Genomic DNA, 14,848 nt, shown 5'->3' with positions numbered 1-14,848 from the left:
GCTGTAACATCAACAAATACAAAGGAACCAGTTGATTGATTGCTGACTTTGACACAGATATGTTCATCTCCTAGAGGGTGTTCTTGATCTGATCAAATGTCCTGAAGGTTTTTTTTTTATCTGGGAAAGAATTCTATCATACAGGGGTGTCAAACATACGGCCCGCGGGCCAGATCCGGCCCGCTAGATGGTTTAATCCGGCCCCAGACTTGTAGAGAAGAAATTTCTAAGGATGTCAAAAAAAAAAAAGCAAAATCTCTAGCCCATTCCTGTGACAACTTATGAATTTTTAAAGAAATAACCGAAATGCTCAATTCAGCCGCTAGGGGCAGCCAAAAAAAAAAAAAGCAGCACTGGCATAACAAGAGATCAGGAAATAAACAGCACATTTTAGCAATGTGCCCAGTTATGCTGCCTGATTCCATGAATGGCAGTCTTGCCTCACTACTATTAAGTTGCTATCAAAATTATCAAGAGTGATACCCCCATTACCAAAATGTCTTTGTCAAAAAGAAGAAAAGTTGACGTAGAGTGCAGAGTTTTCCAGGAAAAATGGACTGAGTATTATTTATTCACAGAGGTGAATACAAAACCAGTGTGCTTGGTATGTAATCAACAGGTTGCAGTACTCAAAGAATATAATATTCGGCGCCACTGAGACTCATCATAAAGAAAAATTTCACAATTTGTATGGACAATTAAGAAAAGAGAAGATAAACGAATTGTTAGCTGGTCTGAAGAAACAGCAGTCTGCATTTACTCGCAGCTGTGAGGTCCGTGATGGAGCAGTGAAAGCTAGCTACCTTATTGCAAACGAGTTGGTGCAAGCATCCAAGCCATTTTCTGATGGTGAACTTGTGAAAAAAAATGCATGCTGAAGGCTGCAGAAGTTGTGTGCCCTGAAAAGCAACCTGCCTTTGCCAACATTCGTGTGGGGAGTTGGTTCAGGTTGTCAGATGTAAAAATGTATTCACTCAACTGTATAAAAATAAACCAGTTGTTTGAGAGTGAAATGCATTTTATTTCAAATTCATTGGCCTCTCTGTGAATAAATGTGTAATAATCTAGATGCCTTGTGATCAGTGATTATGTACGTAGGCTACAAATGTAGGCTGAAGCATAAAGCATAGCCTACTGAAAAAACAATGCTAAAGATTTGGAGTTGACAAAGGTTATTTTGCAAGTATTTTACTGGTCTGGCCCACTTGAGATCAGATGGGCTGTATGTGGCCCCTGAACCAAAATGAGTTTGACACCCCTGATCTACTACACTTGTTTTCCATGATCTTCTGGGCTTTTTGTAGCTCCTCTGCGCATCAGTTTATTAAGAACGTACCAAATAGTTAATGTAGCCACATGTAATATTTTTGCTCTCTCTCTCTGATGGGTTTATTTTGATTTTTCAGCCTAATGATTGCTTGCTTCACTGCCAGGAATAACTCAACCGGCGATGGAACAGCCGAGCAGGCAATTGCTCAATTAGTTTGTCCCTTAAAGGTGCAAATAGAAGGCATGCAACTTTGGTTGGGAGGGTTAAAAAAAAAAAAAAAAAAAAAACACCCCAGATGCAGTTTTACACACCCATACACAACAAGCATTTGATTTAGCTCAAGGATGAAAAACCGTATTCCCTTTTTTTTTTTGCTGTAGTCATTAATATTTTGTTAAGCTGCGCTCCAATTACCAGGTTTGCAGCACAAAGGCTCATACAGGCAATGCAATGGCCAGGGTTGCCAGATACATCACTCAAGTTGTCTTTTAAATCTCATTTAAAATAAAGCAACTCAAAGCAATCTAAGCATTTAACTTCCAACAAACCTACGCTCACATGTCAATCCGGCAACCCTGATGATGGCTCACAGAAAACATGTCTAAATCATTTTTGGCTGCTCCCATTAGGAGTAGCCACAGCGGATCATCATGATCTGCATGCTAGATTTGGCATTGTTTTTACACCCTTTCTGACACAACCCTCCCCAATCTATCCGGGTTTAGGACCGGCATTAACCCTCTGGGGTCTGAGGGTATTTTCTTGCACTCTAATGATTTTGGCATGCTCTGATTTTGTTGTCAATTTCAATAAATCTATGTAGTATTTTCAGTCATATGACTTTTGTATTCAGCACAAGTTCAGCTACAATAATATCTATGTAGTATGCATGTCATGACTACACTTTAAAAAAAAAAAAAAAAAAAAAAAATGATGTTGTAAAAAGCAGTTTTAGAACTGTGTTGGAATGTATGGGGAAAAAAAAAAAAAAAACACACACATTACCCACTGTGACAAACCGTTTTGGTCACTTGAGGGGTGATTCTGTTCAGTCTTAGGAATGTATGAAGCACAGAAACTTAAATCTGCTCCATTGATCTGGACAATTAACTGGCCATGAAAAAAAAAATGTCATCCTATTATTTTGGAATAAAGGGTTGGCAGTGGGAGGGGTATTCTATGAGGAGTAAAAAAATTCCATCCCATTCAATGAGTGAATACCCCTCCCATGAGTGAATAACCCTCCCAATGCCAACTCAATCCCATCAGGTCAAGTGATCAAAATGGTTCGTCACAATGGGTAAGGTAATGTTTTTTCACACATTCCAACACAGTTCAAAAACTGCTTTTTACAGCTGCTTCATTTGTCTGGTACTTGTCTTTCTTTTGGTATTTGACTTGTCAGTGTCTTGAAATGAATTCTTGTACTAGTTTACTCAGTTACACAATTACTCTAATTTTGCTCCAAGTCCAAATTTTACTCTCCAAACTCAAAGTATAGCAAAATTATTTTTGAGGAAAATACTTTTAATTCTGGAAAAATTGCTGTCATTTTTCCTGTGTATGCAATACAGCGCACGCATATCAACCGACCTGCTCATAATAAATAGAAGAAATATTTACACTTACTCAAGTTGATCTTTGGCTGGATTGAGGTGAAGTTAAAAAAAAAAAAAAAGAAAAAAAACCCACCACCACTCATCATCAGTGTCGCAGTTCTCAAGATTGAGTTGAATCACATCGCTGTCCTGAATCAAAGCGCATAAAATTCGCACGCCATCTTGCAACAAGTTTTACCTCCAAATAGCCTAAACTTTGGCTGAGAGATTTTATCCTGTTTACGGTGGGTGCTCCCAATGTGAAAGAGAAACCAATGGAAACCAAAAGACTGAAAGCAATCATCATGCCATTACCATGTGACTAGTCTTAGGAATGCACAAGTGGGTGCTCAGCGCTCCAACTCTGGTGTGACTAAGGTGACAGATTTTATGTTTCATCTAATTTAGGTAATTAAAAAAAATATTTTATTTGGTAGTGGGCACACAGGAAAGTGTAAAGTTTATCATGCTTGTATGATAAACTCAAAAAGATATTTATCTAAATACGACCTACTCATTCTAAACCTGCTGAGCTTCGCCAGCGAAGCTCTCAACCCCAGAGGGTTAAGTATGCATTGGGTATTTTTGGGCATGTCTGAACTGTGGGAGGAAACTGGAGCATCCAGAAGAAACCCATACAAACATGGGCAGAACATGCAAATTCTACACAGAAAGGCCCCTGTCGGCTGTGAAGTTCGAACCCAAAACCTTATTGCTGTGAGGCGAGAGTGCCAACCATTGCACCACCGTACCGCCAACATGTCTAAATAGCAAGTTAGAATGGATCTTTCTTAGCAGCCAAAAGAGTTGGCAACTGACTACATTGATGAATAAACTGATTAATTAGAGGCATACTTTACAAAGGGATTGATAAAGATGCATCTTGTACTGTATATGACAATACAGACTATTTCTTTGAACTGGCTTCAGCCATCAAAAAAGTGGATAAATATCACACAGAATGGCTACTTCCAGCTTCCGGTTGTGGTAACAAACCTCTCGGCATTTCCTCTCGGTTGGAAATGCACCTCTCTTCAGTGTGAAACGCTGAAGTGAAGCCTGTTCAATATTGTCCAAGGTTTGAGAAACTGTTCACCATGAAAAAGTGTGTGAACAACGACAGTGTGTCCAGATGCAGTGGCTCCACACTCACCATACCGACGCCATTTCTTATATTTACTTATCTGTATTATAAGTTTAGTTGCCAGTGTGAATCAATAATTCATACAGCCATGAGGAACTGCTTAACATCAGGCGAAGTTGTGAACAAGTTATCAACTTCGGTAGCATCATGAAAGGATTATCCAACACCAGGAGCTCCGTGAAACCCCACATCAGCTGGAAGGAGATAAAGGCTGCACCATAGAGAACGCAAAAGCCTGGTGGCACACCAGGGTACAGGCCAGGCTATGAAGTGCTCAGCAGAGACCAAGTGTTTTCCTCGCAAATGGATAAAGTAAGGCTGTGGCTTAATGTACAGAGATCTCAGAGGGACTGATGTGTGCTGAATTTCAGACAATGTGGCTTAACGCACTGGTTCCCACCGGGGGTGTTGGAGTTAATGAACCAGACACTGCAACACGCAGACCAAACAAAGATCTCTGGTAAGAGCAGGAATAGCCATAATGACTGGTGCACTAAACACACCAAATCTCACTGCATTTGTGTAATGACAAAGGTCACTGTTTAGTACTTCATAAATACCTGCAGAACTGTAGATGCTTGAGTTGAGCAGACCCATGGTAATTTAGCCTTTGAACTTGAAAGTGGGCTGGTATATGCATATTTTGGTGCATAAATATTCATGAGTCTTGACTTGTGAAACAGTCCAGGATCTTGGAACTGGCCCGTTTTACCACCTTTTTACATATGCAGGTAGTGCGGTAGTATTTTGTCGTGTTCTGTTCTACATCATAATGCCTTCTATCCGATTCTATACAGTGAATTCTATGAGACTGTCATTCAGTTCTGTACAGTATATATACACACACACACAGTGCTCAGCGTAAATGAGTGCACCCCCTTTGAAAAGTAACATTTTAAACAATTTCCAAAATGTTGACAAGACAAAGTTTAATATAACACCTGTTTAACTTATAACGTGAAAGTAAGGTTAATAATATAACTTGTATTACACATTTTTTCAGTTTTACTCAAATTAGGGTGGTGCAAAAAATGAGTATACCCCACAACAAAAACTACTACATCTAGTACTTTGTATGGCCTCCATGATTTTTAATGACAGCACCAAGTCTTCTAGGCATGGAATGAACAAGTTGGCGACATTTTGCAACATCAATATTTTTCCATTCTTCAACAATGACCTCTTTTAGTGACTGGATGCTGGATGGAGAATGATGCTCAACTTGTCTTCAGAATTCCCCATAGGTGTTCGATTGGGTTCAGATCAGGAGGCATACTTGGCCACTGAATCACTTTCACCCTGTTGTTGTTCTGAAATCCAACAGTGGCCTTAGATGTGGGTTTAGTCATGTTGGAGAAATGCACGACAACCAAGGGCACAGAGTGATGGTAGCATCTTCTCTTTCAGTGTAGAGCAATACGTCTGTGAATTCATGATGCTATCAATGAAATGCAGCTCCCCGACACCAGCAGCACTCATGCAGCCCCACATAAGGACACTGCCACCACCATGTTTCACTGTAGGCACCATGCATTTTTCTTTGTATTCCTCACCTTTGTGATGCCATACAGTTTTGAAGCCATCAGTTCCAAAAACATTTATCTTGGTCTCATCACTCCAGAGTATAGAGTCCCAGTAGTCTTCATTTTTGTCAGCATGGGCCCTGGTAAACACTAGGCAGGCTTTTTTGTGCCTGGGCTTTAGGAGAGGCTTCTTTCGTGGACGGCATTCATGCATGCCATTCCTCTGCAGTGTATGCCGTATTGTGGCACGGGAAACAGTCACCCCAGTTTGGCTTTCTACTTCTTTAGATAACTGCAGTGAACTCGCATGCCGATTTTCTTCAACCCTTCTCATCAGAAGACACTCCTGTTGAAGTGTTAACTTCCGTGGACGACCTGGACGTCTCTGTGAGATGGTTGCAGTTCCATCTTTCTTAAATTTCTGTACCACTTTTGCTACAGTACTCTGATAAAGTTTTGCTGATTATCTTGTAGCCTTCACCTTTGTGATGTAAAGAAATTTTCTTTGGGGAATTCTGAAGAGACAAGTTGAGCATCACTCTCCATCCAGCATCCAGTCACTAAAAGAGGTCATTGCTGAAGAATGGAAAAAGATTCATGTTGCAAAAATGTCGCCAACTTGTTCATTCCATGCCTAGAAGACTTGGTGCTGTCATTAAAAATCATGGAGGCCATACAAAGTACTAGATGTAGTAGTTTTTGTTGTGGGGTGTACTCATTTTTGCACCACCCTAATTTGAGTAAAACTGGAAAAAAAAAAAAAAAGTGTGTGTAATCCAAGTTATATTATTAACCTTACTTTCACGTTATAAGTTAAACAGATGTTATATTAAACTTTGTCTTGTGAACATTTTGGAAATTGTTTGTGCTCATTGAGATATTGTTTAAAATGTTACTTTTCAAAGGGGGTGCACTCATTTACGCTGAGCACTGTACACACATCTTGTTATATTCTATCATATTTCCTTTCTTTTCTCCTAAACTATATTCTATGACATTGTCACAACTAACTATTCTAGACAGAATATCTATAGTATTTTGATGTTCTTCTATATGATTCTAATGCTTTCAATTCTATACAGTGATAATTCTACAGTCTTTCGATTCTACACAGAATATGTATCTGTATTCTGTCGTATTCCATTTTATACCATCATAACGCTTTTTACTCTGTCATATTCCACTCTTTTTCCTCCCTATAAATGTATTCTGTTTTGTCATAACTGTCTCGTTTATATAGAATATGCATTTTGGCACATTGTTCTGTATCTTGATAATGCTTTCCATTCTATTGTCATATGCCCTTTATTTCAATCTATTCTGTTGTATTGTCATGACTATTTTCTACAAACTAAAAAGAATGATAAAATGCGACACTCTTTTCCAAGTCTTCAAAATGCTTTCTATTCTATCATATTCCCTTCTGTTTTTTTATAATGTACTCCCTTCTATTGTCCTAATGTCTGTCCTATTCTATATTATTTTTTGTCATGTTCTTTTCTGTGACCATACATTCTATTCTCAAAGTTATTTTAGCGTATATGATTGTCATATTCTGTTATCTTCCAAGTTATCCTATTCTCCATTTCTATCCATAATGCATTACTCTTCGGTGCATTATTTTAATTTATTTATTCAGCCTTTATTTTTCCAGGAAGGTCCCATTAAGATACAATATCTCTTCTGCCAGGGAGTCCTGGCCAAGATGGGCAGCAAAAAGTTACAGTAAATAAAAAGACCATAACAGAAGACCCACACTACAATAAAACATTCAGTTTAAAAGGAAACAAAGAATAAAGAAAAAACAGAGGAGGGTACAGTTAAGACACAACCCTGATTCCAAAAAAGTTGGGACAAAGTACAAATTGTAAATAAAAATGGAATGCAATAATTTACAAATCTCAAAAACTGATATTGTATTCACAATAGAACATAGACAACATATCAAATGTCGAAAGTGAGACATTTTGAAATTTCATGCCAAATATTGGCTCATTTGAAATTTCATGACAGCAACACATCTCAAAAAAGTTGGGACAGGGGCAATAAGAGGCTGGAAAAGTTAAAAGGTACAAAAAAGGAACAGCTGGAAGACCAAATTGCAACTCATTAGGTCAATTGGCAATAGGTCATTAACATGACTGGGTATAAAAAGAGCATCTTGGAGTGGCAGCGGGTCTCAGAAGTAAAGATGGGAAGAGGATCACCAATCCCCCAATTCTGTGCCGACAAATATCAGCAATATCAGAAAGGAGTTCGACAGTGTAAAATTGCAAAGAGTTTGAACATATCATCTACAGTGCATATCATCATCAAAAGATTCAGAGAATCTGGAAGAATCTCTGTGCGCAAGGGTCAAGGCTGGAAAACCATACTGGGTGCCCGTGATCTTCGGGCCCTTAGACGGCACTGCATCACATACAGGCATGCTTCTGTATTGGAAATCACAAAATGGACTCAGAAATATTTCCAGAGTACATTATCTGTGAACACAATTCACTGTGCCATCCGCCGTTGCCAGCTAAAACTCTATAGTTCAAAGAACAAGCTGTATCTAAACATGATCCAGAATCGCAGATGTCTTCTCTGGGCCAAGGCTCATTTAAAATGGACTGTGGAAAAGTGGAAAACTGTTCTGTGGTCAGACGAATCAAAATTTGAAGTTCTTTATGGAAATCGGGACGCCGTGTCATTCGGACTAAAGAGGAGAAGGACGACCCAAGTTGTTATCAGCGCTCAGTTCAGAAGCCTGCATCTCTGATGGTATGGGGCTGCATTAGTGCATGTGGCATGGGCAGCTTACACATCTGGAAAGACACCATCAATGCTGAAAGGTATATCCAGGTTCTAGAGCAACATATGCTCCCATCCAGATGACGGCTCTTTCAGGGAAGACCTTGCATTTTCCAACATGACAATGCCAAACCACATACTGCATCAATTACAGCATCATGGCTGCGTAGAAGAAGGGTCGGGGTACTGAACTGGCCAGCCTGCAGTCCAGATCTTTCACCCATAGAAAACATTTGGCGCATCATAAAATGGAAGATACGACAAAAAAAAGACCCAAGACAGTTGAGCAATTAGAATCCTACATTAGACAAGAATGGGTTAACATTCCTATCCCTAAACTTGAGCAACTTGTCTCCTCAGTCCCCAGACATTTACAGACTGTTGTAAAGAGAAAAGGGGATGTCTCACAGTGGTAAACATGGCCTTGTCCCAACTTTTTTGAGATGTGTTGTCATGAAATTTAAAATCACCTAATTTTTCTCTTTAAATGATGCATTTTCTCAGTTTAAACATTCGATGTGTCATCCATGTTCTACTCTGAATAAAATATGGAATTTTGAAACTTCCACATCACTGCATTCCGTTTTTATTTACAATTTGTACTTTGTGACAACTTTTTTGGAATCGGGGTTGTATGTTAAGAAACCAGAGAAGCCATGTTAGAAACAATGACATTGTTCTGTAATAGTTGTTTTTAAAAGATTTTTAAATACATTAAGAGAGGGTAATAACTCAAGATTTAGTATGTTCTGAAGTTCATACAGGCATATGGTGCAAATGAGCTAAAGGCAGTTTTGCCCAACACTGTGTTGTTAGGATGTTCAAGATTATTTTATTTGATGACCTTGTGCTATAAGCACAGGTTTGATGTGACAACAAATTACTGATTATAGGGTGGTAATTTACCAATCAGTGCTTTAACTATGAAAATCAGAACATGACTTTTCCTTCTGAGCAACAGTGACGTCCATTGAACCATTTCATACAATTTACAGTGATGTGTTCTTGCTTTTGCGCCTGTCACAAAACAAAACAGCATGATACGCTACATCCAACTTTTTCAAAGAAGAAATAGGAGCATGCAAATACATCACCATAATCTAAAACTGGTAGAAAAGTACTTTGGACCAATCTCAGTCTAACAAAAGAGAAACATTTTTTCAGCCGAAAATAAAAACTTAACTTTGGTCTGAGCTTTTGTAGGAGGTTATCAATATGAATTCCAAAGTTTAGCTTTTCATCAAGCCATAGCCCTAAATATTTATAAGAATTTACCCTTTCTAAATGAGTGCCATCTTGCGTTGAAATTGTAAAATTAGTAAGTGATGAACGAGAACATGTAAAAATCATAAATTTAGTCTTTTTGACGTTTAGTACCAGTCTCAAATTAACTAGGGAACTTTGTAGCAGGCTAAAAGCAGACTGTAATGCATCTATCACTGTCTGTAACAATGATTCTATAGTGTAGACAACTGTATCATCAGCACAGAGATGTACCTTTGCTGGGTCTAAACCTACAACCAAGGTTATTTATATAGATAGTGAATAAGATAGGCCCCAGGATTGATCTCTGCAGGACAAAAGCAACTATGATCTTGCCATGACATCAAGAGAACCACCAAGTTGAAAGTATACAATGCCACAGTCTTGCCATCTCTGCTTTACGCCACCAAATGCATGACGCTCTACCGTAAATATTTCAAGAAACTGTCCAGGCTACAACCCTGACACCTGCATCAAATCCTCAAAATAAGATGGCAGGACATGGTCCCCAATGTAGAGGTCCTCAGGTGAGCCAACACAGTAAGCGTGGAAGCCCTTATCACAGTCTCCCAACTTCACTGGGCTGGACATATCTGGCACATGCCTGACGCATGACTACCCAAAGCTGTTTTTTTTTTTTTTTACAGAGAACTGAGCCAAGGAAAGAGGAGACAAGGAGGACAGAAACTGAGGTACAAAGACTTCTTGAAGAGGAACATGAAGAATGCCAGAATTATCAATCATCAGACGTGGGAAAGGGATGCCCCGGTTAGAGCAATAGGGCGAAGCATACTTAAAAGCTCAGTGTCTGCAATTGAAGACCAGCATCAAGGGGAGTATTATGGGAGCTCACGAGGCCAGGAATGCCATGGCAACTCGGCCAGGCCATTCGTGCCGCCACTGTGGACAACTCTGTCTCTCTGGTACGGGCCTCACAGCCCATCTGTGTTTCTGCGCATCCTAGTGAAGCGGTCATAGTTGCTAGCGATGGACAGCCGATGACTGCATATGCAGGATTTGTGTTTGAAAGGAGACAAATGTTTGAGGTTCACAGTACGTCACTTCCACGTTGAGAACCATCCTTTCTCAATAATGCCAAGCTAAATGTAGTTTTCCCCATTCTAAAAGCAAAAAAAGAAAGCACAACTTTATTCATCACACACTTGTGAAATTTCCTCTCTGCATTTAACCCACCTGGGGCAGTGAACACACACACACACACGTGAGCACACACACATACCCAGAGCAGTGGGCAGCCATGCTAACAGCACACGGGGAGCAGTTGGGAGTTAGGTGCCTCGCTCAAGGGCACCTCAGCCCAAGGCCGTCCCATATTAACCTAACCTGCATTCCTTTGGATTGTGGGGGAAACCGGAGCACCCAGAGGAAACCCACACACACAGACATGCAAACTCCACACAGAAAGGCCCTTGCCGGCTGCTGGGTTCGAACCCAGAACCTTCTTGCTCTGAGGCAACCGTGCTAACCACTACACCACCATGCCGCCCAAATATATATATATATATATAGCACCTTTAAAAGGGAGGAGCAAATAAGAGCTGTAGTTCACCAGATCTGGATGTACAGTACTGTGCAAAAGTCTTAGGTACCCCATTTTTTAGTATAAATTTTGTTATAGGTTTTATGAACTCTGAATTATCAAGTCAGTACAAAAACCATTTCAAAATTTCAGATTTCCAAACATTCCAAAAAATAATGTTCCACAGGGGAAGAAAAAAGTCGGTAAAGAAAGGAACATCTCAGAAGCCACTTTTCACCCCTCCCCCCAATAAATAAATAAATAAAATACAATAAGTGCAACAAAGTCTCTGGAAGAACTGTGGCAGATTCTCAAAGATGCTCAGTAAAATCTACTAGCTAATTTCTTTATAAAACTGTAAATTGTACCTGGGACTACTGTTTAAGAAAAAAAAAATAAAGCAAAGGGTTACCACACCAAAGAGTGTTTATTACTGTTTACTGTAAATCATGTTTACAGAATTTCTTTGCATGTGCCCAAGACTTTTACACAGTACTGTACATACCCTCAAATTAAATTTAAAATACTGCACTTTGAGCTGATATTTCATTTAAACTCCAATATATTATGAGGGACATCTAAAATAATACTTCTCAGGGTCCAAATGTTTATGGACCTGACTGTGTGTGTGTGTGTGTGTGTGTGTCTCTCTGTGTGCACGCGTGTGCATGCATGTTTGGGAGACCTAAAGGAAAACTTGCTGTCCTGAGGCTGTGCCGTCTGGCTTGCAGAGTCCATCAGGTCATCCGTAGAGATGTTCTGTAGGCCCTCATTTCTATGGGATTTATGTTCACTTTCACCCTCTTTACACATTTCTATACAACAAATGGTACAAACAGGAAATGCAAAAGGATTATTTTAAAAAGTGCACACCACTGACAAGCAAACAGTTACAGTAATGTTAATATCGCAGTGCATGTACATTTCACACGTAAACATATCCTAGACAAATGGAAACTTAGGCATACTTGCAGTGTCATTACTTGACAATTAACTGACAAGCTAAGGAGCACTTTTAGAAGATGAAATTACCTGGTACATCATAGGTGGTCTGTGTTGCTCCCTCACTCGGGCTGGTTCTTTTGATGTTTCTGTATTTGTCCAATATGTCTTCTACCGCCTGAGCCTGACAGCTCTGCCCCAGTAATGAAGGCTCATCTGACATACCCAACACACACACACACGAATATATAATTTTCAACTGTTAAGAGCAAATCTCTCTAATATATTGCTTGTGTTTTCAATTGGGCAAGAAAATGGCCAAGGAACATCTCTAACACCTTTACACACACCTGCCAATGCTCAAAAGAAACAAATGTGGAGTCTTGGTAAGGGTGGGGTATAAAAACCCAGGCCATGAAGCCATTACAGACAAAATTCAAACTTTATCTCTCAGGCACTCACAGTAAGTATTACTATCAGTGAGACTGTGCGCGTGCGCACACGTGGAGTGAGTGTAGACAAAGAGAAAATTCTACAGTATGCAAGATGGATTTTGAAAGGTATGTGACTCCCTCCAAGAGCTCTGGTCATTCAGATGTCAATTTGCTGGTGTGCTTGGTTTAAATGTCCTGTTGCAAGATTCAAATTCAGACGAGTTTAAGTTACTGAACAGATGACCTCACATTTGTCTCAAGAACATTCTAGTATAAAGTCGTGTTAATTCAAGTTAATGGCAATTGGTTAATTGCCAAAAAAAAAAAAAAAAATCCCAAATCACCTAAATCTAGGAGGAAGCTACCCCCTCTCGATAAAACTTGGATGTTAATTCCTCTCTCCTGCGATCTCCCCTGTTAATCACTGACAACGATTAGGTATTCTACCGCTGCACAACTCCGCCTAAATCTTGTCAGACCGGGTGCACATATCAACTTGCTTTGCTCTGTTGGCATCAAACGTCCATCAGCCTATATCCAATACGGATGCGGGAGAGAATTCTCTTATAAACCTCACGCAGCCAGCCAAATTCCATCTCTCTGGTCTAAACGTCATCCATATATTAATGAAAAAGGCATGAATCTTTCCAATCTCTGTCCCCTTTCAAAAGAAATTCCAAACCCCACCTTGCCTGTCTCAACATTCAAAACGGACCTCTACAATATCTGCTCAATTAATAACAAGGCACTATTAACAAGGCACTAATAACAAGGCACAACACAAACCCCACCCTTGCTGTGTGGATCGAATTTTTTGGGTTTTGAAACTAGATGCCGACAAAAGCCTGTTTTCAGTTTCAGAACGGCAGTTCCATTTTGGTCAAGCAATTCCGTGATTTCCACGTTCTTTTCCGTGATCACAAAAAATTATCCCTACTCATAACCGTGGTCATATCCTTGACCTGGTGTGTTCTAATGACCTATCTGTCAACACAATAACCGGCATGGACTTGGAGATTTCTGACTACAAAATCTATGGACATTAAAATCTTATTCCCCCTACCTCCTAGAGTCAAATTCACCATGACTTTCATAATCTTTGATCTTTTGATCCCGATCTGGTGTCTACAGCCCTAGCCCTTCCATCCCCTTTACCCAGCTCAAGTGAAGATGTAGGACTTCTTTATAAAAGTACACAGGTTTGCTCATCAGGGATAAATAAATTTATTAGCAATAAAGTTAGCTGGTATGTTTAAAGTCTTTAATTTTCTCTAAAGCTGCTTTGCGACAATGTCTGTCGTTAAAAGTGTGATACAAATAAACGACTATAATAGTTCTCTCAAACCCTGAATGAAGTTGTCCCCCTCAAGATCAGAACAGTCTCTTTCAAGCATTCTGCCCCCAGTACACAGATGAACTGCCTTCCTTTAATAGATAGTTTTCACATGACGTCACAGAGTCGGGGATTCCCTAGTGGCGGCCATCTTGCGGGTCAAGCTTACCGTACGGGTCACTGAGCACACATTGTAACACGCGAGTACAAAGTCTTCAAAAGAACCCAAGCAGGCTATTTAAAGCTAGCAATGGTGCACACCTGTTGTATTCACGGCTGTCGTAATAGGTCAAATGAAGTCAAGCGGAGCGTTTATGGAATTCCCACTGTACGGGAGCACGAAGGCGAGCAAACAAAGAAACTCAGCATACAAAGGAGAAATCTATGGCTTGCAAGAATCAACCGCAAGGATTATCAGCCTTCCAAACACAGCAAAGTCTGCTCTGATCATTTTATAAGTGGTAAGTTGTTTAAATAAACAATCAATTGTGTTTAAGTTTGTTTTTGGAAACCAAAACATCATGTAAACAATCTCTGGAGAATGCCTAACTGGAACCGCTGAGTGTACGTTTACATTGTAATGTACACTTAATATCGCTCGTTTGTCACGTTTCTATTTGAAACTTGTCACTTCACTCACGCAAGGGTCATTTTTAAAAACATTTTAGGTCTATTCTGTATGATTTGATTTGTGTTTGGGATGCAAACAGCGCGCCTTTTGGCGGATGCCGCCTGAATCGCGCAGATCCGATTTTTTTTAGGGGGGGGGGGGGGGGGGCGTTGGAGTGTCTGATTATAATTTCAAAGTAAATTCTGTATTAAAATGACTAAATAAGCAAATCCGTTACAGTCCATGAAACAGGAAGTATAAGGATGAGAAAAAAACAGTTTAAATCGGAAAGCTGCGCACATTTGCGCAGCCCAAGCGGTGTGCAGGACTGCGCAAATGTGCGCAGCTTTGCGATTTAAACTGTTTTTTTCTCTCATCTTTATACTTCCTGTTTCATG

At 39.8% G+C, this 14,848-nt stretch overlaps 1 protein-coding gene across 6 annotated transcripts in view; it reads right to left on the bottom strand.

Annotated features, from left to right (window-relative positions):
* gapvd1 (GTPase activating protein and VPS9 domains 1) overlaps positions 1-14,848 on the bottom strand; it is a 271,874-nt gene that overhangs the window by 21,700 nt on the left and 235,326 nt on the right. For all 6 annotated transcript variants that reach the window (XM_060931729.1, XM_060931728.1, XM_060931730.1 and 3 more), the window contains 2 exons: positions 12,164-12,289; positions 11,817-11,946 (listed from right to left, as the gene is read on the bottom strand). In XM_060931729.1, the coding sequence (XP_060787712.1) occupies positions 11,817-11,946; positions 12,164-12,289 (256 nt within the window). The remainder of the gene's footprint in view (positions 1-11,816; positions 11,947-12,163; positions 12,290-14,848) is intronic.

The sequence above is a fragment of the Neoarius graeffei genome, chromosome 10 (genome assembly GCF_027579695.1).
Source record: "Neoarius graeffei isolate fNeoGra1 chromosome 10, fNeoGra1.pri, whole genome shotgun sequence".
NCBI lineage: Eukaryota > Metazoa > Chordata > Actinopteri > Siluriformes > Ariidae > Neoarius > Neoarius graeffei.
Note: the sequence above shows the minus strand (reverse complement) of the source record. Positions and strands in the feature narration are given on the sequence as shown.